Below are 25,275 nucleotides of genomic sequence, written 5' to 3' on the forward strand. Positions count from 1 at the left end.
CATCATTGAGTCAAAATTAATGTTTGTATCAAGTTTGATGAAATTTGTTGAGATATCACTTTCACAAGGATGGGACAAATACAATGTCACAGTGACTTTGACCACTGTCCAACAAAAATCTAATCAGTTCAGTTCAGTTTCTCCAAATTTGGCACAGACATTCAAGCAGACTGAAGTATGTCTGCTTGAATGTCTGTGCCAAATTTGGTGAAATTACCTCAAAATGTTCTTGAGATATTGAATTCACAAGAATGACACCGATGAAGTCACAGTGACCTTCACCTTTTACCACTAAAGTCTAAACCGATCATCCTTGAATCCAAGTGATTGTTTGTGCCAAATTGGAAAAAAAAAATTCCCTCAGGGTTTTCTCAGGACACTGTGTTCACAAGAATAAGACAGCCAAGGTCACAGGGGCCTTAACCTCTGACCTATGACCACCAAAATCTTATAAGCTCATCATTAAATCCAGGTAAATGTTTGTGTCAAATTTGAACAGATTACCTTGAGGCGTTCTTGAGATATCGCATTCAAAAGAATGTGCCAGATGGACAGGAGGATGAATGTCTGTATGTACATATGGATGGAGAACAACCCGAAAAACATAATGCCTCTGTCCTCAGCAATCGCTGGCACAGAGGCATTAAAACATCATTACCACAATCATTTATCCAATAATAGACCCTGAAAGGCCCCTTAGAACCCCAATTGGGGTTTTAACGATTTCTCTTTATGGTGTTTATAATTGAAGGTGGTATAAAGCACAAGTGTGTAATTTTTATTAATCTCCTGTTGAAATTATGAGAGCAGTGTCATTTTTGTTTAATGTAGACCTTTTATTTGCATGCTCTTTGAGGGTACATGATGATGACTCAGACTCATACTTCAAACTTAGGTCATGGTGACTTGACTCTTCTTTGGTGACTCAGACTTTGACTTGGACTAAAACACTCTTGACTGAAGACTTGACTTGGACTGTGGAGTTGGTGACTCGACTACTCACCAAAACTGCCAAAGTTGTAACACAAGCAAGTAAACATGAAATCACTTCGCCGCTCTTTGCCGCTAATTTATGAGTAATGCATGGATGAGGGAATGATGAATTATAGACTGGCTGGTGGTGACAGTCCAGACAAAGTGCTCACCAGTATACATGAAAGTCTTCTCAGCCTCTTTACTCATTCCAAAGCTTTTTTACTTTCTCTGTCGAGTTCATTTGTGCTTGATACTAGTGAACAGCATTAACAAATCCCAGCAACACGCTGCAAAATTAGTTGTTAAAATATTGCTATTCATCACTAACATCCTCTGCGTTGATTATGAATATCATCAACAACATCCTGATTAAGCTGTAGAAAAACCCACACACAAAAATATTTACCTTCTGCAATGTGCAGAAAACTATCAATGGAAAATACCAAACAGTGAAGACAGGTTTTTCTCTAGATGGCAAGGGTGTTTACAAGAAGCAACTGAAAATCCTGCATGGTATAGCTTTAAAGCTTGTTATTCTTTCATCTACTACTTCCTGGTGGAACTATTGCTATGCATTGTTTTCCTGATTTGTCTTTACCTTTTTTATCTTCCATTGGCATGTACTTATTGTAACATCACAAAAAGGATGTGGCCAGAAGCGGAACATGCTTCAATCTCCATTTTCAACCTCGAGGGCAGTCCAGCATTGTACTCTTTACTATGCATTATATTTGACATAATTAATCCAGAATTCCAAACATTGTCCACATACATCTTTTGTGTACATAAATTAGGACTTTTGTGAGCGCCGAAGGAAAAAGAGGGCTGAACTACTACCTGCCTTGAGAGAAGCCAGAGCAAAGGGTAACTGGTAATCAACCTTCCTTACAGATCTGAGTGGGAAATTTTGTCAGCTGAAATGGGTATTTCAAAAGATTTCCTCAGATGTATTAATCTTAAAACTTCACACTAAATTAAACAAAAACTTTAGGCATGGCCTAAATATGTGTAGTCTTTGATGCGCTTTGTCCAAAGTGGAGTCAAAGTCTGTTTTATTTACCAGTAAAGTTTTAGAATTGTAAACTACTCTCTCCCAATTGAAGTCAACGTTGGCATTCAAAAAAGATTGGCATAGCCAAAGATTTAATATCAGTGGATTATCATGTTGGAAACATACCTGGCTATATTCAGTGTGTGTGTGTGGGTGTGTGTGTGTGTGTGTGTGTGTGTGAGAGAGAAAGAGAGAATTAGGGAGAGAGAGAGAAGGTCAGGGGAGGGGAGTAAATTGAGGAGGATGGATTAATTTAGCTACATGCCAACTTATTCTGCCTGAACAATATCACAATGACACTGCTTTAGGACCATCTGCTATAGAGCACACACACACACACACACACACACACACACACACACACACACACACACACACATACACGTCAACATGAATAATAGCGGATTATAATTCTTTACTATCCAAGTGGGAACTTTTATTAGCGGTCATTCTTAAAAATACAAAACTAGAATTGAAAATTTACTTTTGAGGTCTTCTTTCACAATATTACTGCAAATGTGATTTTTATAATTTTCTGAAGAAATTGCCAAGAGGGGACCTGCAGCCTTGAGCGACATCTGTCTATCAAAGAGGGGACCTCCATATACTGCAGTCAAACTGTCTATCCTAGTTCTCTCACCTATTGACTGTTTCTTTTCCACTAAAACTTCATTTGTATCTTTAAAAATGGATAGGTAAACTTTAATGCTTGCAGTATATCAACATTTTTTGTGATGATAAATATTACAGATATAATACTTGCCAAAGCAAAGTATACCTTATAAAGAAGGCTCTTATCATCCTGTGGATTCAGTTTTATCTTATTTAGTAATTACTGTTGATAACTTTATTGTAGTCTTTATATATATATATATATATATATATATATATATATATATATATATATATATATATATATATATATACATATATATATATATACCAGGCCAATTGTAACTACCAATCTATCGATAAAAAAATCTACCCAAAAGAAGAAAAAATACTTCTTTAGTATCGCTAACAATTCAGAAAAATACATCTATAAACGAGTAACATTATACATGAAATGATCAGCAATATAATTACTTATTTTTTATTTTAATTAATCACTATAAAATGATTTAACACAAGTCTGTGACTAGACCTTGAAAGCTGTTTGCTTCCAAAACAAAGAAACTACAAACTGTGACATGACAGATGAGCTCAGGTCCAGAGAAGTCAGTGGTGTTTCTGGATTTTATTGATATCTGGTTTTCATTTTGCATAGTAGAGTCTTATCTTGCATTTATAGATGCAGTGATGAACTGTGTTCACTGTCAGTGGGTTTCAGTGTCCACAAGCTCATTTTGTGATATCCTTTAGTCATGTTGGTATTAAGTGCATGCAGCTCTATGGGTCAAAGGTCATGGCCATTCATTTTTGGTTTTTAGCCTTGTCCCTTTCATGCAGAGATTTCACAAGGTTCCCTGAATGTTTTGATGCTATTATTGCAGATAGTTAATGGGTTTGAGCACCAAATATCTTGCTTTTGGAATGTATTCCATTGTATTTACAATAAATAGTTTTTCAGTGATGGATGAAACACCTGTGTTTGTAAGTTTGTATTTTAGCATTATCTAATCTAGACCCCATTCAAAAACGTATGGGCACCCCAGAACTAAGTTTTCATTATTGTTATAACTATTTTTTGTTGTTTTTTGATAACTACAGTCTGTAACACATACAGTTGTAAATTAGTTGGCAAATACAGGGCTGATATGCAGCATTGTCACTGAGGCACAGAGAGTGTGCATGAAAGCACGTAAGGATTGCTAAAAAAAGTTCACATTGACACTCAGCTTTACAGGTCTTTACATTCCAGTATTGTCAACTGAAACAACTCTTTAGCTCTTAAAGTTTAACTAATGTTAGTGTTTTTGATGGGCATTGCGTTAAAAATTCCAACAAGCAGAGCCACTGAGAGCCAAGATGCCCTACTGCTTTAGAGAGCCACACCTATAAAATATTTTACAGAGCCAAATTAGTTTTACTTGATGGAATAAATAACCATTAACAACATTTTAACTATCTAAATTATGCATGAAGATGCTATTTATTTAACTCTTTGGTATTAATTTACTCCTATAGTTGAAACCAAACCTTTTATTATTATTGATTAGATTAGAGGATGCAGTAAACTATGTAAAATCACAAAGGTATGCCATGAAATGTATGTAATTATTAGGTGATTAAATATGTTCAAATATTTAACTATTCATAAAAGAACAACTTTTGTATCAGTATTCAAACTAGTGGAAATTTGAGTGGAGAATTATATGCCCCCTCTGTACACTTTTGGGGTGTCCTTCCCAATATTCCAGGGATGTTGTACCAGCCAAGATAAGCAGTGTGTGCCACTTTTCTAACCCAGGACAGGGGACAGACCCATGTCTCAGGCAGTCAGAATCGGATGGAACATTCTAGCTGATATAAATTAGCAACTCTGAAGCTTAAGGTGGAAAGGCCTATTGACCATCGTCAGCTATAAAGAAACCAACCCCCACACTGCAGAGAATCAAGGCCTGGCACAGAGCTGCACACACTGACCCCTCACCCTCTCCAACTCACTCACTTCTCAGAGGCAACCTTAAAGGCACATGGGTGCTAGACACTCCACTCAGTCAATGTGGAGGATTGTTTAATACTTACATCATAAACTGAAAACCCATTAAGGAATTTGAAATTCTTCAAATAAACTAAAACTGTGTTGAATAATATTAATAAGTCACTCTGCTCACTGCAGCAAATCATTTAATCCAACACAAATGAGTGGTCAGCCTCCATTCAAGACAAAATTTATAAATGTGCTGGTAATTTTGCATGCCAGTACACACATTTAAAAACTTGCAGTTCCCTCTCCTTCAACAAGACACTTTCTAGGTAGTACACAGTAGACAATCCGATTCAAATCTCACAGCATGATTTTTTTAATTTGACCTCTACTTGAAAATGAATCCTATTTTGATACTAGTTCTGCAGTTTTTGTATTGTTTGCTGTTTTATATTTCTTTGGTTGTTGTTTTGGTCTTCTTGAGATGTAGGAATGTGTATATACAATTTTGTCTGTCTCAGGCAGATTTAAAATTAATTAAAAAAAACCATTTGAGAAATGGTAAAACAAAACAAAACAAAACAAAACAAAACAAAACAAGGAGTATAATTTTGAACAGGCAAAGAGGGTACAAAGTGTGAACTGACTTTTCTTTTTTAGAATTTAAAGTTCCAAACAATAGTCAACATATAAAAGCCTATTCATAGATCTGCATCATTTTGTGATGGTTCTGAGATGAGCTGTTGGTGGCTCATTACTATTTCAATGCACATTTAAAGCACTAATATACCTGTTGGACCTGTGTGAAAGAAATGCTTCAGTTGATAATACTTGGATGGAAAGACTTATAAACACCAATACCAAGCTGAGTATCAATGTGAACTTAATGTAGCATTCTTTGTGTGCCTTTCACTTGTCCAAACTCTCTGTGCAATTGTGACAATGCTATATTATTTGTCAACCCTCAAATTTGTCTTTTTATTTACCAATTATATGTATAACTTTATGTGACACAGACTGTAGTCATCAGAAAAAAACAACAGACATTTTAGTTCAAGTATGCTTTCTCATGACATTAATGCAGTCAATTAAGGGAAAAAATCCAGTACAGCCAAAAGTACAACCAAAACCTATGGATTTTAAAATAGCTTGTCTCAGCAGTTGAACATAGGGTTTCAGAGGTTAATCATTCCTCTGACTGACTTATCCCTGTATCTGAGACAAACTAATGACTCACAAAACCTCATATATTATAAATACCATTGAAGATTGTCACTGGTCATCAGTATCAAGAAATCATATTGAAGTGTTTCTGTTGCTTTACTCATTTATATCATGATGGGTTGTCAATGTGTTTTCAACACAAGGTAAAAAGGAGCACACTAAACAGCAAATGAAAAACATTTTCATGTGCACGACTCAAAAAGCAGTGTACGAAAAAACTTAAATGACGTTTCTATTTCCAATTTCCTAAAAAAAAAAATATATTATTACATTTTTGTTAGATTATTTTCTTTGAAAAATAATGCATCTAACTTATTTTTCTTATTTTTTGTCATTTATCTATGCTGAAATGTGAATGTCACTCCATACTATATATTTAAGACACAACTTGAGTCATTTCTGTCTCAGTCTTTTCTGTAATGTGGACTGACAAATAAAATGGATTCCTATGAATGTAGATGGAGGGCACACATACATTGGATTTTATAATGTTGCAACCATAACAATTAACGCAAATTCAGCTGATTCCTGTGAATTCTGGGAGACCTTGCAATTTTGTCAAATCACTGCAACTGTACAGAATCCTTAACTATTTGAACCGGTTAAAATCTGATTTTCATTGTACATCTGCCCACAACTAATCCACTCAGTTGCCCAGTTACCCTCTAAATATTTCTGACTGGATCTGATGTTTTACAAAGAAAACTTTGGACCAGCAAAGCTATTTTTTAAATTATTATCAATTAAGACCATAATTAAGACCACCTTAATTTTATGCGAATATTGGCTCTGAAAAGGCATCATTCAACAATGATCATCATATGAAATTTAATTCCTTTTTTTAAAAATAATAACATCTTTGTTTTAATATTCTTATCATAATAGAAGAAAACCTTTATATCTTCAAAAAGAAAACCTAAAACTTGCATGGCAATTTCTTTGCTTGTAAAAACTGTTAAAAGGAATACATATTCTCAAGTGATGCCAGCCGCACAGGGTGTATGTGGATGCGCCTGGTTCCATGTGGCTGTGTACTGACTGTCCAGCTGTGTTCTCATCTCATATCATCCTGCCATGATCCAGGTGGATGCTTGTATGCCAAAAGCACTGACAGAGGGAATGTATTTGAAAAGTTCACAATGAGAATGGACTGGGGTAGCCCCTCTTTTAAACACAGTGTTGAGCTATAAAATGGTAAAGACATCCACAACGGCTGAGCCTTTATATTCAGTTACAAAAATACATACTTACAGATCCTTTTAGAGGCGAAAAAAAAAAAACATGATTTAGTTTAGATATATTCACAAGTAACTAGTGTCATTATGCATCAGCCAACTGTGGACCCCTGTTGCTTTATATTACACAAGTGTGGACCTCTTTTGCCTGCAGGGTAGATCAGCAAATAAAATGCATTGCTGTGATTATAGAGAAACAAATCATATGTAAATTGTAAGATTGACTGAAATCTAGTGCTTCTAGTGCATCTAAAAACTCAAGGCGGTTTTGGAGGCCTGAGCTAATCTTAAGGTTAAGTTAAATTCTAATAATAAATTGATTTTAGCAATTCATTAAAATAAGTAAAGATCTTGCTGGTATTTTCTCTCCATATTTTCTTCTTACCATTATCATCATCATCATCATCATCATCATCATCATTATTATTATTATTATTATTATTATTATTATTATTATTATTATTATTATTATTATTATTATTATTTCTCCTTTCTTTAGATTTTAAAAGGTCAGGAGAGGAGAGTAAATTCAGGAGGACATTAACTTAGCTACATGCTAACTATTCTACCATAGCATTATTACAATGACATGGCTTGAAGACCATCTGATATATAGCACACACACATGCACACACAACACACAAAGCCTGCTACACTTCACTCTGCTTATCTATCATTTAAATCCTGTTTCAACAGAACACAAAGGACAGTCTGAATTTTAAATTTTAATTTTGTATTTTTTGTTTTATTTTCAAAATGACCACAAATAAAAGTCCACACTTGGATAGGGTAGCCTGACAGTCCCCTGTTAGTAATATTAGAGTGTGTGTATGTGTGTGTGTGTGTGAGAGAGAGAGAGAGAAAGAAAGAGAGAGAGAGAGAGAGAGAGATTATCAGGAGAGGAGAGTAAATTGGGGAGGATAGATTAACTTAGTTTCATGCTAACTATTTTACCTTAACATTATCACAATGTCACAGCTTGAGGACCATCTGATATATAGCACACAGACATGCACACACAACACACACAACACACAAAGCCTGCTAAACTCCACTCTGCTTATCCATCATTTAAATCCTGTTTTTTAAATAGAACACAAAGAACAGTGTGTATACGTCAAATGTTTGAACTGAATGAGATATGTAAAGAAATGATGACATAAAGTCATCCAATCATGACTTAGTTTATGAAAGGAATGGCAGTGTGTACACCAACCGACTGGTTTAAGCATATTTTTATGACGTCTGAGGAAACTGGGATCATACATTTAACATGTGAGCCAGATGAGGGATCACAGACTACATGACTTGTTACTCCAATTGAAGCCAATTGAATGCACCAAACTCTCATGAAAACACTTGCGAAAGCAAGAATAAACATACAATCACGCAGAAGAAGAACAAACAAACATGGATGCAAGACAGATACCTGCAGTTTTTGTATGGGCCAACATATACTCTGAAAAACAGAGACAAACAAAAAACAAACAAAATACATTGTCCAGTGTACACCACCTGATTGCATCCAGAGTCTGCTTGGGAAAATTAAACATGTTTGAGACACTCTGCCTCATGTGGGGAGGAGTCTGTTCTCTTTACACACTTGCAGATCCAGTTACACTTGTAGATTTCTATGCCAGTTTGCCACGCCAACTGCCCACAACCAGTGATGACTGGTGCAGGCTAGAGTGAACACGACACAACCGTGAATCTTGTATAAAATCCTGTCCAAGGTTGTGTAGGGTGTCACCAGCAAATGTGCTACAATTCATCACAACACAGCGGGAGTGTTTACAGAGGACATTTAATAGCGATGCACATGCACTTGTTTCGGCCATAGTCGGCTACCCATCAGTGGTGTGGTTGGCAAATATATTTGAATACATTTGTTTTGTTTTTTTAAATGTTATTTACTGCAGTCAAGTCAGCCGCCACTCCAAAAAGATGCTCTAATTAGCCACCACAAGTGTAAGAGTGAAATTCAAAATAAAAGCTCTCTTCCAGTGAATCATATTTATTCAACAAATCATTTTATCTGTCATATATAAATGAAAAAAAAATGCATAAACAAAAAAATACATAAATAAATTAAGAAATAAGTTGCTAAATAAATACAAAAGTACAAATTATACACACATTTAAAAAAAGGTAAATGAATACATTTAAGAAAATCCGTAAGGTTAGCTAATACATTAAAAAAAATAATACAACATAATTACTGTCTGACAACTGCATTTCAGACCAGAAATAGGACTCTGTTAATCAGTGTTCCAACTAGCAATAAAGACCAGACCATTCTGACCTCATAATGACACCACTGACTAACAATAAACACGTCTTATTTGTTTGTTAGTGGTGTCATTATAAGGTCAGATTGGTCCTGCAGACAATGTCTATTTTTTGTGGAAAAACCTGTACTCTTGGTCAATCTTCATTTTGATGAATAACAAATGATCTCACTTCAATATATCGTTCATACTGCACATTATTTTTTTATGAGTATTAATAGATATATATTACTCACTTAAATAATCAATAGCTTCTGCCTTATTCATACATAGCCTATAGATGCAACTCTTAACCCTGGGCTACAGTACTGAAGACCACAGAATTGATAATCTCTGATGTCACCAGCTCTTTTATCTTTACTTTTTCAGGTTTTGCTGTAATTTATTTATTAAGCTTCAGCACCTTTGCTCTGTGCCGAGGTTGCTCCTCCATCAACTATTGTTACACAAATTACTAGAATTGCAATAAAGCCTGTGTGAGTCAGGCAATACTTTATCGATACACCTGTTTACCATACATAAACATGTCAATAGGGCTGGTGATATGGTCTTAAAATAATATCCCGATATTTTAAAGTTGTATTGTGATACATAATATGTATCTAATACCTCTAAATGTCTTTTATTCTAATGTTAACTACTAAAATACAAAATTATTGAATGAACTGCTGTTACAATAATGTTAAATAAAATGTCTACTGTCATATAATTAAGTTGAATATACTGCTGTTATAATAACATCCATAAACTGTAAAACTACTATAACTACTGTTATAAGAAAGGTTAATTAAGTGCTTTTATGATGAAATTTTAAAAAGTATTGTTATAATTAAATGAATGCGCTGATGTGCTGATGTTTTTGTTTTTGTTGTGAACCTGAGGTTTCTGCTCAACAGTTGGATGTTACTGTTAAAAAAAAAGTTAAACTGTGATGGTGGTACAGTATAAGGATTCATCTACTGCAAGCTGAAAACAAACAATAGGCTCTCCAGTTCAGATATTAATAGTATTTGCAAATCGCAGTAGTGGTTCATGGTTGCAAATGTGACTAAATAGTTGCAATCTGGAGCTCTGCAAAAACCCTGCTGCGTGTGTAAGAAATTGTACAATTTGGATACCATACCCGTAGTTTTAGCCTGCTTAGCAAATAGTTCTCGGAGTGGATGAACAGGTAAAGAACACGACCATGGGATGCAATGTGCTTTAAGTGCTGACCTCAGCTGTAAATAAAAGTAAAAAGAGGAACCTGGCAGATCGAATGCATCCCTAACATCAGTAAAAGAAAGCAGGCCAAAGTTGTTATAAATGTCTTTCAAGTAGTGGACACCCCTCTGCTCCCACTGAGGAGCAGAGATAGATCTTCCACCAATCAGAAGTGCTTTGTTATTGAATATTGGAGAGATGGTGTTCCATTTTCAGGAAAGATGACAATGTGTTTCAGCTGATCTCCATGTTAGTACAAGATGGGAGATAATAGGGCCAAAACGCAGCTGACATTGTTTTTTAGACATGTTGACAAAAAGGACATCTTTGAGAATCCGTGTATCATTTGTTCTTTCTATTTCTATTTTCAATTGGTGATCAAAAATGAAAAAACAAAAAAGTGACAGATTATTTTGTTTTTCGTTTTTTAATCTCACAGAAAAAACGAAAAAATGCCTGTTTTTTAATATTTCAATTTCAGGATCAGATCAAAAATATGAAATGGAAAAACGGGCCACATGATTAAATTTATTTTTAATTGATTTGATTTTAATATTTAATTGGTTGGAAGTACGTGACCCGGAAGTTTTGTAATGAGCGTTAGCAAACATAGCTACGCTAGCAACAATCTATCGATCTGGACCAGCAGCCAGGAGCCACCAGCCCCATCAGCCATGGACAGCTATGTGTTGTTTCGGGGAGCAAAGCGTGTCACCCTAAAGGAGGAGGACATGACTACTGAAAAAATAGCCAGGACTTTCCAGGTAAATATTTTTTGTGAAATTGCACTCTACTACCACAAAACGTAACCTTGCTGTTCATTTCAGATATCTATAATGAGATTTCAGATATCCACGACTGGCATTTTTGATATCAAAAATGTGATTCTGCCTAATTGAAATGACATCATGTTTCCCACTCGTGTATGGCGTATGTCATTACATACTGTATATTTTTAATTCAGTTGTGACAAGTCAAAACGTGAAATCTGCAATTAACTACATTATGACGAGTCAAAATTCCAGTTACAGATATCAACAATTTAATTCTGACTAGACTAGAATTATAGTTAAAGATATCCTCAACTCCCTTTAATTAAATATATCTATATGTTTCCTTTTAAGATATCTTCAATTATGTTTTAACTAGTTAGATAAAACAACATAGAGATACCTTGAACTGAAATTGTGACTACCCTGGTGAAATTTTTTTTTTTACTTTATTGTATTTCTAGTATATTCATATTTTCAATAGTATATATATGTGGGCTAGTGTTGTAAATATTTTTCTCTGACAATAGATTAATAATAATAGTAACAGGTTACAACGACAAATGTTTTTATTTTGAAATAGAAATGTGTTGTGTTGTCTTCCGTTAGTGTAGTTTAGACTTTAAGTTGCTACAAAGAATCTTCTGGTTACTAGGTAAAGAATCTGACTTTTCCTCCTCGTCTTTTTTATGTCGCCTATGTTTATTAGTATTACGTGTTTTAATCAGTAAATATGATCGGCCTGAATGAGTGAATGTAACTAGTCAAAACGTGAAATGCAGATATCTGAAACTACATTATGACCAGTCATAATTCCAGTTTGAGATCTCAACAATTTAATTCTGACTACCCAGGTGAAACATAAATGTGCTAAGTGTACTAAAATTTAGCATAGCCTACTTTTGTGTTCTCAAGTGTGTTTATGATTAGTTAACTTGAAGCATGCTATTTTTGTTACAACTGGTGAACCAGGCGGAAATGGACTCAAACGCACGACTCAGAATACAGTTCAGGTAAGTAGAAAGTCTTTACTGGACGAAACAGCTTTAGTACACACAGGATGGTCAATGAGGCAAAAGTATCCAAAAAGAGCAAGGCAGAGGCAAAGTCGAAAAACAGGCAAAGTCCAAAAAACCAACAAAGAGACACAAGGGAATCAAAAGGCTGGAACGTCGACACACAGAAAGGCTAAGACGAACTGGCACAGAGAGGAAGCAAGACACACACTAAATGCTGTGGTGAGGGGAAGGATAACAAGGCACAGGTGAGCCTAATCAGGGCAGGACAGACAATCAGACACAGGTGAAGCCATCAAAAGGGAGGGAAAACACACAGGGGCAGGAAGTGAAGTGATCTGAAATGAGAGGAGATGTGAGTTTCAAAGTAAAACAGGAAACAACATGAATGAATGAAAACAACCTAAGAAACCTGAGCTGTGACATTTTGGAACAACTAATTTTGTACTAAATATATTTTAATTGTAATTGAATTGTAGAAAAGCTCAACTTGAAGTGTATTTAGTGTACTTTCATGTGCTAACATGGAACAACTTAAAGTATATTTAGTATACTTTAAGTATATGACTTTATATATGTTTAATTAGTCAAATTAAAGTGTAAAGTTTGTTTGTATTTAAAGTACATTCAAAATTAGTTGTTAGTGTAAAAACACACAAGATTTATACTTTTAATATATTCTTACTGTGGTAATAATATGCTTAATTGTACCCCTGGCTTATTCCAATTACTAAAAAAAAGCATACTTTGCAGTTAATAATCAATATACTTTATCATTACTTTGCTATACTACTTTCTACCTTGCACATTCTTGCATATATATTACCAGTATACTAAAGGCTGAAAGACTTGTGGGACTACTTCCAGGTGAAAAAAATACTTTAATGTATTTGAACCATAAACATTTTCATTTCATTAAAATATTGGTACTTTAGTACACTTTGTAGAAATGTGGGAGATCCATTTCAGGCAGCAGACCTTTTAAAGTGTGTTAAAAGTGTTAGTGTGAAAGCGTGATGTTAGTATACTTGTTATATATTTACAAAAAGTACAATTTGTGTAAGTACATTTTCAATATACTATTGAAAATATGAATATACTAGAAATACAATAAAGTAAAAAAAAATTCACCAGGGTAGTCACAATTTCAGTTCAAGGTATCTCTATGTTGTTTTAACTAACTAGTTAAAACATAATTGAAGATATCTTAAAGGAAAAATATTCGTTTTTTTGTGTTAGATTTAAAAACGAAAAACAAAATAATCTGTCACTTTTTGTTTTTTTCATTTTTGATTGCCAATTGAAAATAGAAAGAATGAATGATACACAGATTTTTGAGCATCCATGGGTTTACTATATTGCTGTCTAATTTGAGCCACAAGACAGGAGAGTGTGAACCAAACCAGGGGAGCAGGGGTCTGAGCACAAACAACCAAGAATAAAGTTCAAAATTAGGAACAGCCAGGCCACCATTCTCCCTCCTCCTCTGTAGAATAGACATTTTCAAACGCGGCTGCTTTCAGTTCCAGATGAATTTGGAAGTTGCAGATTGGAGTTTGCTCCAGTAGTCACGTGGAGCGGGAAGGGGGACCATAACACTGACAAAATTAATCCTAGAAAAGACATTCATTTTTATAATAAAGACACGGGCCAAAATAGAGATAGGAAGACCAATCCACTGGTCTATGTCCCTCAGGACCTTGTTCAGAGCAAGAGAATAATTATATTTAACAATCTGATTCAGGGAAGAAAAAATCTCATTTCCCAGATATTTCAACTGTTGCACTATGGGGATATTAACAAGAAGGACTGGTGTTTTGGCTGAATCGTTCAGATGTAGGAGAGCAGACTTAAACCAATTAATTTTAAAACCTGACATATTTCCAAGCTCCTCACAGATGGACAAGAGGTGCAATACGTTGTCCGCATATAAAGATAGTTGGTGTTGTGTGTTCCGGATAGTGATGGGTGAGATCAGACTGGACTGACGAATTGATTGAGCCAACAGCTCCAAGGAGAGCACAAATAGTGCAGGACTTAATGGGCAGCCCTGGCTCGAGGCCCTGGAAACCGGGAAGAGAGCGAAGAGAGTTTGACCAGTTAGCACATGTGCTGAGGGGTTTGAAAATAATGTTTTGACTAACCCAATAAAAGTGTTCCCAAAGCCCATTGCCTCCAGAACAGACCACAAATACGACCGCTCTAATCAGTCGAAGGCTTCCATGGCATCAAGTGAAAGCACAGACATGGGTGTATTGTTGTCTGTTGCAGCATCAATAATGTGCTGAAGGCGTCTGACATTATCTGTTGCCAGTCGGGATTTTATCAAGCCTGTCTTATCATAATTGACTAAAGATGGCATGTAACGTTCAAGGCGGCGAGCGAGGAGTTCTTCAAATCAGAATTAAGGAGGCTAAGATGACAGTAATGAGAACAATCAGTGGGGTCCTTGTCTCAACAGCAGTGAAATGAGTGCTGTGTTAACATCCCTATATTAGCAATCACAATTCTACCCATGTCATCTGCCCAAGATGTCAGTGTTCTAATTGGAAGACTGCGTCTCACTACAATGGCCACACCTTTAGTTTTTGTGTCTGCAGAGAAGAATGCTATAGTGTGGAAAAATTTATTAGCAAGACGACCAGCATCTGCTTTTAGCAAATGTGTCTCCTGCAACAATGCATTGTCCACATTTTTTCTTTTCAGCAAACCAAGAGTACTAGTGCGTTTGTGAGGAGCATTCAATTTGCCACAGTTCCAAACTAAAATCTTAAGTTCACCCATGATCTAACAAAATTGTTCCACGTGTATTCACACAAAAAATGTTACCATAGCTTTCTGTCTGGACAAATTCTGGTACAAGTGCACCCCAAGTAAAGTCCCTCATTACACAACATACACAAAACACAAACACAACACATAAAACAGGAGAAAAAGGAAAAATAAAGAACATCAACATATAAACAAATTAAAAACAGTCTGTGATCATCGATGGAAATGGGGCAGCTAGGGAAAAAAGGCCATCCCAGCGCTGAATCAGTAACATTAATCTTGGCTGGAATAATCTAGTTCAATGTAACGCAGTTAACAACCAACATGTGTGTTAACTGTATGATTTTCCATAACCTAGATGGATATCACAATATACAATATATAAAACAATCAGTGTGCTAATTATGGGCTTAAATATAGCTACACTTAAACATAGTAATAACCCATGTTAAACATATGAATCCAGAACATGCTGATTGACAGTGTACTGGCAGAAAACACCTGTCTGGTAACTAAACAATGTGAGGCGTATCAGTAACTCACTCACATAAAATCTCCAGTCCAGCAGGCGTTTAGCGGAGTAAGTGCCATACTAAGGCCGATCCCAACAGCAGCAGCGGCCGAAACGAATTTATAGTCAAGGCGAGGGCGAATTATCGTCATCCCTGTGGCGGACTCCAGCAAGGTGTCAGCACAGACACCAGGAAATCCTCCGCTTCTCTGGGAAAGGTGAAGGCTTTGTATTACGCGTCTTTTATTTTCGAGAGTGGCAGAATACAGTAAAAAAGCAGTCCAGACCTTTAGCTTGAGCTGTATCCATGGCCTTGTGGAAGGCTTGGTGACGTTTGACCGTGAAACTGCTGTAATCCGGAAAGACCGTGAATGGAAAGAGGGTCCTTACTAGCAGCACGCAAAATGGCCTGGTGGGTCGAGTAGCAAAGCACATTGAAGATCAGGGTGCGGCTAACTCCTCGGACACAGGCGTTGTCGTTATAGATCTGGTGCACTCTCATAATCTCAATCTGGAGGCCACCAAGAGCAGGCAACCATTTGGGCAGAGAGTGTGCAAGAAAATTAGTAGCATTGGAGCCTTCGAGCGCCTCTTCCAGGCCAGTGATGCAAATGTTGCACCATGATGCAAATGTTGCAACACCATGATGCAAATGTTGCGACATCTTCCATGTCGGCTAGCTTGCGCTCCATAGCATGCAGAACTTGGCCGTGGCTGTCCAGTGTTCCTGGTGTTGCTTCCGACCGCGGTTTTCAGTGCATCGTACTTAATTACGCCGAGACCCGCCGTCAGCATTGCCAGCTCCGCCTGGATAGCACCTAGCTTCTCATTGTTGTCTTTTCCCACCTGTTGAATCTGGGCGAGACGCGGCTCAAAGTAGGTTCGCTGTTTCTCCAGTACGGAGTCAGCAAGGTCGTCAATATCCTGCTGGCTGCTTTTGGCTTCCATAGACATCGTTATCAGCTATCTTTTAACAACAAAAATCGCCAGTGTAGAAACCGGTAGCACAAGAAAATCGTCATTTTGGCGAGGCTGGGCTGGGAGCTGAAAGCCTAGGTTGCCATCTTATCCAGCTGATCATGTGACTCCCCCCACCGCTGCCATGTTTTACACATGCAAAGCTCTCTTGCTGGCTAATAACAGATTGTTCCAAACAAACTAAAATAAAAGCTGTCTATAGTCCAATTATTCAGATTAGTTTGCCACATATCTTAAAATTTAAACAGCTGTACCTGCAAGTAGTTAATCACATCAGCAGCAGAAGGAGGATGACCGAGGACAAGGGGAACAGTACTATTGATAAAATTCCATTGATACCCATACCTTTCTGTCAAACACTAAAAGAGAAATAAACTGAAGGTCAACTTGATTACAACTAGTGTACTTTTTGGAAGATTTTAATTGATACTTTTCATATGTAAATTGTTGCCTTTGCCAGGGATTGAAATCATGACCAGAGTGAAACCGAATGTACTAACTTGCAACATTTATTTAAAAATACAAAACAAAAGGACAACCTGTAGGTGACTTTGTGTCTTTGCTGTTGTGGGATTTGTCGCAGACACTGGACAATAATAAATTGTTCCATCAAAAAATTTTTCTCACCAACACTATTTATCTACAAGGTCCACATTTGACAGCATTTTAACCTTCAAACATACTGGAGCCTCTCTACATGCCTGCATGCAGACAGTGAAGAACTCTGACATTCACGTTTTGATATTTCATCATTTTTACAGCACAGCTACTCCCTTTTTGATCTTGAGATCAACATCACTTACCTTTTGGCCCTCGATGCTCTGTCTCATGCTGCCTTCTTGGAGGACACTTAAAGAAAAGAGACTCACTACAAGTGGTGGTGACCTCTCCGACAGAGGTCAGAGGTCTGTTGTGAAGTGCTACTGCATATGTGAAGAATATAGTTTAAGTTTAAAGTGTCTCCAGATTTGATCAATGTCAGTCAGACAATACAATAAAATACAATAAAAATTCTCTTACAAATGACAACTTAGTGTATAAAAATCTCAGTTGATGGGCTCATACCGTCTTTAGTGTAGAGAGAAATCTCCACCTTCCTCTCTTCTGCTCCTAGCAGAGCTTTAGCCATCTGGGCCACTGCTGGTCTCTTGGTGTGAGGTCCATAAAGAAAGCTACAGGTGCAGGGCTTCTGCATGACCTCAGCCCGGGTGTAACCACACATACCACAGAAGGCATCATTACAGAAGATGATGGCACAGTTCTCAACCTGTGCATTGGCTATGATAAACTTTCGATCTGTGGAGGAAGAGGAAGAAAAAGGAAGGATCAATAATAATCACACACAAAGCTATTGAGCTTTGACAGAATCAAATGCTCTATCTTTTTTAGAGATGTGAGGACTTTTTCATGGCTTCTTTGTTACACAATTCAACATCTCTCTCTCTCTCTTGCTCTCTCTCCCGCTCTCTCCCACTCTCTCCTCATTCATATTGATCACACAACACACATTCATCCAGTCCTCCTTACAAATGATTCTCTTTGCATGAAGTGGTAAAGTAAAGAAGAGTGCAAAGCTAATTTGTATGCAGTAATCATGGTTTCCCAATAATTGTGAATATTATGTAAAAAAAAAAGATATACTGAGCACTACAAAGGCAAGCAGTGTGTCCCACATGTTTAACCATGGACAGAGGAATGAGCCATTTTCAGTCAGTCTGAATGGGATTCCTACAGATTCATACCCATCACACACTCCAAGTCACTCACTTCTTAGAGACAGTATTCATCAGTTCAACTTTAAAAGTTTAATTTCAATTCAGTGTTCCATTGTATCATAAAGCCCAATATCACAAAGCACAATTTGCCTCAGAGAGCTTTACAGTAGGTGAATATCTGAAAAGCACATTGGAGCGGGTCATTCTATATCTTCAATGTAGAAGTATGACGATTATTGTATGTCCACATTTTGAACTTTGAACTGAAGACCCATTACAAATGTGCAGCTCCTTCTAAAAAGCTGTATGTGAACATGACAAAGTCACTATGCTGCTGCATACATGCACAAATTCATGGATAGAAATATACATGGATACAGATAAAGATTAGACCCCTGAGACCCTCACATCACCCAAGGAAAAACTCCCGAAAAAGAACCCCTGTAACGGGGGAAAAAGGACAGACAGATGAGCAATAGATGTTGTAAATAACAAATGAAATACATTCATGGCAAAAAAGGAGAGAGAAAGAGAGAGGGGAAGAGAGGCAAGGCAATAATAGAAACAGATGCATGTTATATTACAATAACGGTAGTTGTGAAATTATTAATTGCACTCTATGATGATGTTGAGGGTGATGATAAAAGTCTCATGCATATGTTGATAGGGAGGTGTCCAAAGGCAAGATCACAACATCGGCGCAACCAGGACCAGACCACAATCAGGGCGAGCGGGGGGCACAGTATCAGTACAGCCACAGCACGAGCACAACCAAAGGCAGGGTCACAGCATCAGCACAGCTATCACCACGGTCAGGCACAGTCAAGGTTACGCCCAAGATCCAGGAAAACTTTTTTCTTGCTTTGGATTATAAAGTTGCAACTGATGTTTTAAATCTCTACCTTGCTTAATAATTATTCCTGGTTCTCCAGAAACTCCACTCGTGGATTTTGCACAAATAACTAAAGCATGAAAATATTTTACTAGGTAAAAGAAAATTAATTGATGAACTATTCTTTATGCATTTTGATGCATGTATTTCAGAAATTTTGTCTTGTTTTTGTGGATGTATTGGTAAATGATTAAGTACCATTTCTACTTTTCTACAGATATTACCAATAAACATTCCAAACTTTCCAACAGCAGAAAACTGGATCTTGCTCAAATCACATTGCTTTCTCAAATGGCTAGATCTCTTTCATGGTCCAGTTTTAAGGATGTTGAAGGCAGAAAACAAGTATGGAAACCAAATAACTATGTAAGCAAGCTTTAAAATGTTAATTTAGATATGGTGAAGGGTGATGGGACTTACACTTCATTAGTGCCTTGCTAGCCTTGTTGAGCTGAGTCTCAGTACATGGGACTACACTTCCCAGAGTGCAACAGTGAGAGGCAAGAGGGTGCTTGATTGCACTCTGATTTAGAGCATCTGGGAAGGACTGGGGAAGCTCAACAGTCACACACACACACAGAGGAGAAAGGAGCAAGAGGAGACAAAGGAGAGGAGACCCAAGTCCACCTTTGGATTCAGGCCAAAGACGCCAATGGTCTGTAGAATGTTTATTTGCTTCGCACTTTGATTTTCTGTCCAATAAGCTATTAAGATATTTAATTTTGAGTTAAATAAAGTAAAAATATAGCATATATATTCTGTTAAATGTTAAAACACTACTCTTTTTCTTGATTATTCTTTATTCAATTTAAGGCTTAAATAATTAATTAATTGAAAATGGGTAATGTGCCAACTTTTTGGTTCTGTGCTGGATGGTGATTTTGTTTTCTTTCTTTAAAGGTTTACAACCTAACAAACAAGATGACCAACCAACTAAAAATAAAATAAAAGTTTGAGTTGGAACCTTGAATCGAGTTGTCCTCGCGTCAATTTGGTGGAAAAAAGAGGTGGACTTGACAGTTGTAAACCACGCGGAGCAGCCTGGCCCTGAGGATAAACGGCTTCAGAACCAGAAATAAGCTGTCGACGCAGAGGAAGTCAAGATGGCGGAAGACATCCTGGGGAAGGCGGTCAAGGAGCTCAAAAAAGAGAGGACCACTGCAAAAAGCAGCTTCACCAGACAAGCCAACTTCATTTCAAGAGGAGCAAGCAGCATGCTTCAAGCGGAGTTAAAGGAGGAATTCACCAAACTTTTAGACTGTTTCAGAAAGATGCTCAATGCCAATGATGATTACAGGATTGGACTGGAGGTTGACATTAAGACTGAGAATGAGGAGGCAGATCTTGATGAGCAGCAAGAGGCCGACATTGACAGATCTGTAAAAGAAGGTGAAGCCAAGTTCGCAGAAGTAAAAGACATTGTTCAAACAAACCTGTGGTCAAGGTACGGGAAGAGTGAACTTGATGTGGCAATCCTGGAAGCAGAAAAAGCTACTGATAGAGCGGCTGGTGTAACGGTGGAAAGCAGCAATTTGGAGGGCTATGAAGTGCACCTCACCCTCTTGGACAAAAGAGTAAAAGAGGACATGTCAGCAATGTCAACATGGGAGAGATGGATCCCCGTGGAATTAAAGGACGAACTGGATGGAAGAGTCAAGGACGTGAGAGCATCCTATTACAGCCTTGAATTAAGGAAAGGCGACTTTGCCACTGCTCGGACAAGGGGTGGGAAAGGCACAGGAGTGGAACTACAACCCCAACTGGCAACGCCCACACGGATAGTGAGAATCAAACCAACCACACTACCTATCTTCAATGGAAGCAAGAGGGAATATCACAGATGGAGGAAAGACTGGGAAAGCCTGCAAAAGCAGGGAGAGCCATCCGGTTCAATTGAAGTTAAGACAATTCAGCTGTTGGAGAGTGTGGATGACAAAATCTCAAAGGATCTCAGACTTTCCACCTATACCACTGCCAATGACATGTTCAGAGTTCTGGAGAACAGATATGGCAACAAGTCAACCATCACTGTGGAAATCCTTGAAGAGCTGGAGAAGATGCCACATGTGAAGGGGAACCAGCCAAGAAAGCTCATTGACCTCATACAGTCAGTGGAGAAGGCCCTAGCAGATCTCACAGAGTTAGGAAACTCTGGAGCCATGAAGAACCCACTGGTAGTCAAATCCATTGAAAGTAAGTTGCCTGACTTTATGAAGAGAGACTGGCTGATGTTCATGGTGGAACCTAGAAATGACATCACATCAGACAACCACTTTGACATGCTCTTGAAGTTCCTGAAAAGTCAAGAAGAAATACTAGAGAGACTCGAACAGCTCAGGACTGGGGAGAAGACAGAGAAAACAGATCGTTTCGACAAGAGGTATGAGAGGAAGATTGCCTCAACAAAAACCACAAAGAAAGAAAAGCTTGATGAGGTATGTGGTGTCTGCGGTGATAGTGGGCACAACAACAAAATCTTCTTCTGCAGAAAGTTCAAAAGACTTAAGCTGCCTGAAAAGAAAGCTGTGTTGAGGAGGCTGGGAGCATGCAGGAAATGTCTTGGATGCCATGATGAAGATGGATACTGCAGAGACTCTTTCCTATGCAGAAATAAAGACTGTAAAAGGGGAGGCGGGGCCCCAGACCACCATTTCTTGCTCTGCCCAAAAGGAGAAGTCAAAAGAGGTGAAGAGGAAAGGAGTGGAAAATACAGCAAAGGTGAAAGCGCACTGACGGAGGAACAAGAGCAGATCTTGTCTGAACTTCCCCCAGAAATGGCAGATCGATGCAGGAAAGCCTTCACCAACACCAACAAAACCACAACGACACTCAATGCTTCAGGCCAGTCTGACCTACTGCAGAGAAATGGGCTCGCTGAACTTCCTGTCATTATGATGTTTATGCAAGTCACTGCAAACGCAGGGCAGAAAATTGGGACTTTAATTGACCTTGCTTCAGATACAAACTACATCACCCATAAGGCTGCTGAAAGACTGAGGTTAAGAAATGAGAAGATAACCTTAGTTGTGCATGGAGTTGGTGGAATGACCATGAAGGTGAACACACAAAGATATCTCCTCAAAGTCAGAGTCAAGACTCCTAAAGGAACGGAGAGAGCTCATGAAATGGTCTGCTACGGCTTGGATGAAATCGCCAGAGTGCATCAAGTAATTGAACCTGAGCAGTTGAAAAAAGTCTTCCCAGAGGTTAAACTTGAAGAATTGGAAAGGCCAGACGAGGTTGAACTTCTCATTAGCCACCGAGAGGGAAGACTCGCTCCCCAGAGGGTGAAAGTCATCGGAGACCTCGTCTTGTGGGAGAGTCCATTGGGGAAAACAGTGGGTGGAGCACATCCCGACTTGTTTGAAGAGGTGGAGGTGGCAGCATATGCGTCCAAGACACACTTTGCTCGTTCCATGAGGGCAGCAGCTGTCAAATATCAAGAAATCAGAAATCGATCAACTGACATAGCCCAGCTACAGCAGGAGGACATGGCTCAGACCAAATTCACAGCTGCCAGTAACCGTAACTTCCTGGAGTGGTGGCACTGGGACAGCATCGGAGGTGCTTGTGAACCAAGATGTGGAGGATGCCAATGTGGAAACTGTCCACCAGGAGGAAAAGAAATGACCCTGGCAGAGGAGAGAGAGCTTGATATCATTAAAGGAGGCCTCACCTACAGAAAAGGGGACGCTCACACACCATCTCCACACTGGGATGCAAAGTATCCTTGGACGGTAGATCCAGCCTCTCTTCCAAATAACAAAGGTGCAGTCCAGGCGTGTTTCTTAAGGATGGAAAAGCAACTGAGCAGGGAGCCAGACTGGAAAGTCGCATATGCTACCCAGATCCATGAAATGGTGGAACGAGGTGCAGCCATACAACTCACCAATGGAGTCATGGACAAGTGGAACAGACCAGTGTGGTATGTAAGCCATCTGGTGGCACCAAACCCTCATTCAGTGACAACACCAGTTCGTATTGTATGGAATAGTAGCCAGAAGTACAAAGGCGTGAGCATGAATGATCTTCTTCTGAAGGGACCAGATGTCCTCAACCCTATCAGAGCTGTTTTGCTGAGGTTCAGAGAAGGGATACATGCAGCTCTAGGAGAGATCAAAAAGATGTACAACTCTGTGTGGCTGGAGGAGCGCGAGATGCATCTTCACAGGTTCCTCTGGAGGGACAGCCCAGATGAAGAGATAAGTGAATATGCAATTACCAGAGTCAACATAGGGGACAGACCGGCTGGTTGCATTGCTCAGGTGGCCATGAGGGAAACAGCCAGCCTGCCCGACTTTGTTCACTTGGAGGATGAACGCAGAGTCATTGAAGAGGACAGTTATGTGGATGACCTTTTAACCTCCCACAATGATCTGAACAGACTTGACAAAATCACAGCAAGTGTCGAAGAGATCTTGAAGGCTGGCGTTTTTTTCCTCAAACCATGGGTCCGGTCAGGGCAAAGTGGGAGGCCAGGGATAGAGACAGAGGCTCTAACAAAGAAACAAAGTAGAGCCTTGATTCTTCCAAATCAAAGGAGGGACGAAGACAACAAAGCTTTGGGCATTGGCTACCAAAAGGAGGAAGACAAACTCTACATGTTAACCTCAGTTAATTTCTCCAAAAGAAAGAAGAAGATGAGGATGGGAAAAAAATCTTCTCAAGGAGGAAGTGAGAGCTGAGACACCTAACCCACTGACTAGGAGGGCTCTCTTAAGTCAAGTGGCTGGACTGTACGGCCCAATTGGCTTAGTTACACCTGCCAAACAGAAGGGAGCAATTCTTGTTAGAAGGGCATTCCAAGAGGGAAGGGGTGGCAGGCCAATCCAAGAAACCTGGGACCAACCTCTCTCAAACAGTCTCAGAGAAGAAGCCATACAGCTTTTTGAAGAATATGTGCAGCTTGGACAGGTGAAATTCCACAGGAGCCTCACACCAGCTGGCTGGAAAGGAAAACCTTGGGGCATCACGTTCTCAGATGGAAGTGACAAAAGTTATGGAGCTGTTATGTACCTAAGATGGGAGACAAGTCAAGGCACTGAAGTTCGATTTGTGGAATCTAAAGCCAGGCTGACACCTCTGGATCAGAAGGGAGAAGCTGTAAAAGCTGAAATCTGTGGTGCTGTCCTTGCAGCCAGAATCAGGAAGTATGTGGAAAAGCATGCTCGAATGAAGATCGAGAGATGGTTCCATCTACTTGACAGTCAAACGGTCTTAGGAGCCATTCAAAGAGAGCGTTATGGCTACAAAACCTTCTTTGCTAACAGAGTGGGTGAAATCCAGAAGGCTAGACCAGTGCAAGACTGGTGGTGGGTCCGTGGAGATAAGAACATAGCTGACATCATAACAAGAGGGGGCACTCCTGAAGATTTGAAGGAGAATTCCATATGGCAAAATGGACCAGAGTTCCTGAAGTGGCCTGTGGAGGAGTGGCCTATAAAATCAGCTGGTGAGATCGCAGCTCATGCCAGGGAAAGTGTAAACAAGCTTTAGAGGAAGGCTTTTTCAGGTGCATTGACAAGAGCTCAAGCAAGAAGGAGTCAGCAGAAGGAAAAGAGTGAAGCTCAAGAGGAAAAACCGGTGGCAAACCCAACTCTTCTTCTAAGAGGGAAGCCCGCTAGCTGGATTAAAAATCTTGTGGAAGAAAGAAGATTCAGCAGCCTGTCCAGACTGGTGAGAGTCATCGCCTGGGTTTGCCTAGCTGCCAAGCAGTGGCTGAAGAGGAGGGGCCGGGACCCAAAACAGTCAAAGTGGGAGGAAACATCACCCAAGCAAGCTGTGCTGACTGTCAACGACCTTGAAGAAGCACTCAAAGACCTCTTCCTCGCAGCTCAAGAAGGTACAGGTTTTTCCGACACAATGCTAAGCAGATTAGCAGTATACAAGGATGTGAACTCTGGACTGCTAGTTTGTGGAGGCAGAATTCAAATCTTCAATGAAGATAAGACAGCAGTGCCAGTTTTACCTTTCGAAGCATGGGTGTCTACACTGCTGGCACAAGAATCCCACGAAGCAAACCACGAGGGAGTGGCAGGAACTCTTCTCCGGATGA

General features: G+C 38.8%; 1 protein-coding gene across 1 annotated transcript in view; it reads right to left on the reverse strand.

The window, feature by feature from the left end:
- The window catches only part of LOC148187768 (voltage-gated inwardly rectifying potassium channel KCNH2-like), a 100,669-nt gene that overhangs the window by 60,216 nt on the left and 15,178 nt on the right, over positions 1–25,275 (reverse strand). Inside the window, exon 2 of the mRNA XM_088085042.1 lies at positions 17,679–17,909. Within this exon, the coding sequence (XP_087941168.1) occupies positions 17,679–17,909 (231 nt within the window). The remainder of the gene's footprint in view (positions 1–17,678; positions 17,910–25,275) is intronic.

The sequence above is a fragment of the Plectropomus leopardus genome, chromosome 12 (assembly GCF_026936395.1).
Source record: "Plectropomus leopardus strain MGB_pleo_1.0 chromosome 12, ASM2693639v1, whole genome shotgun sequence".
NCBI lineage: Eukaryota > Metazoa > Chordata > Actinopteri > Perciformes > Serranidae > Plectropomus > Plectropomus leopardus.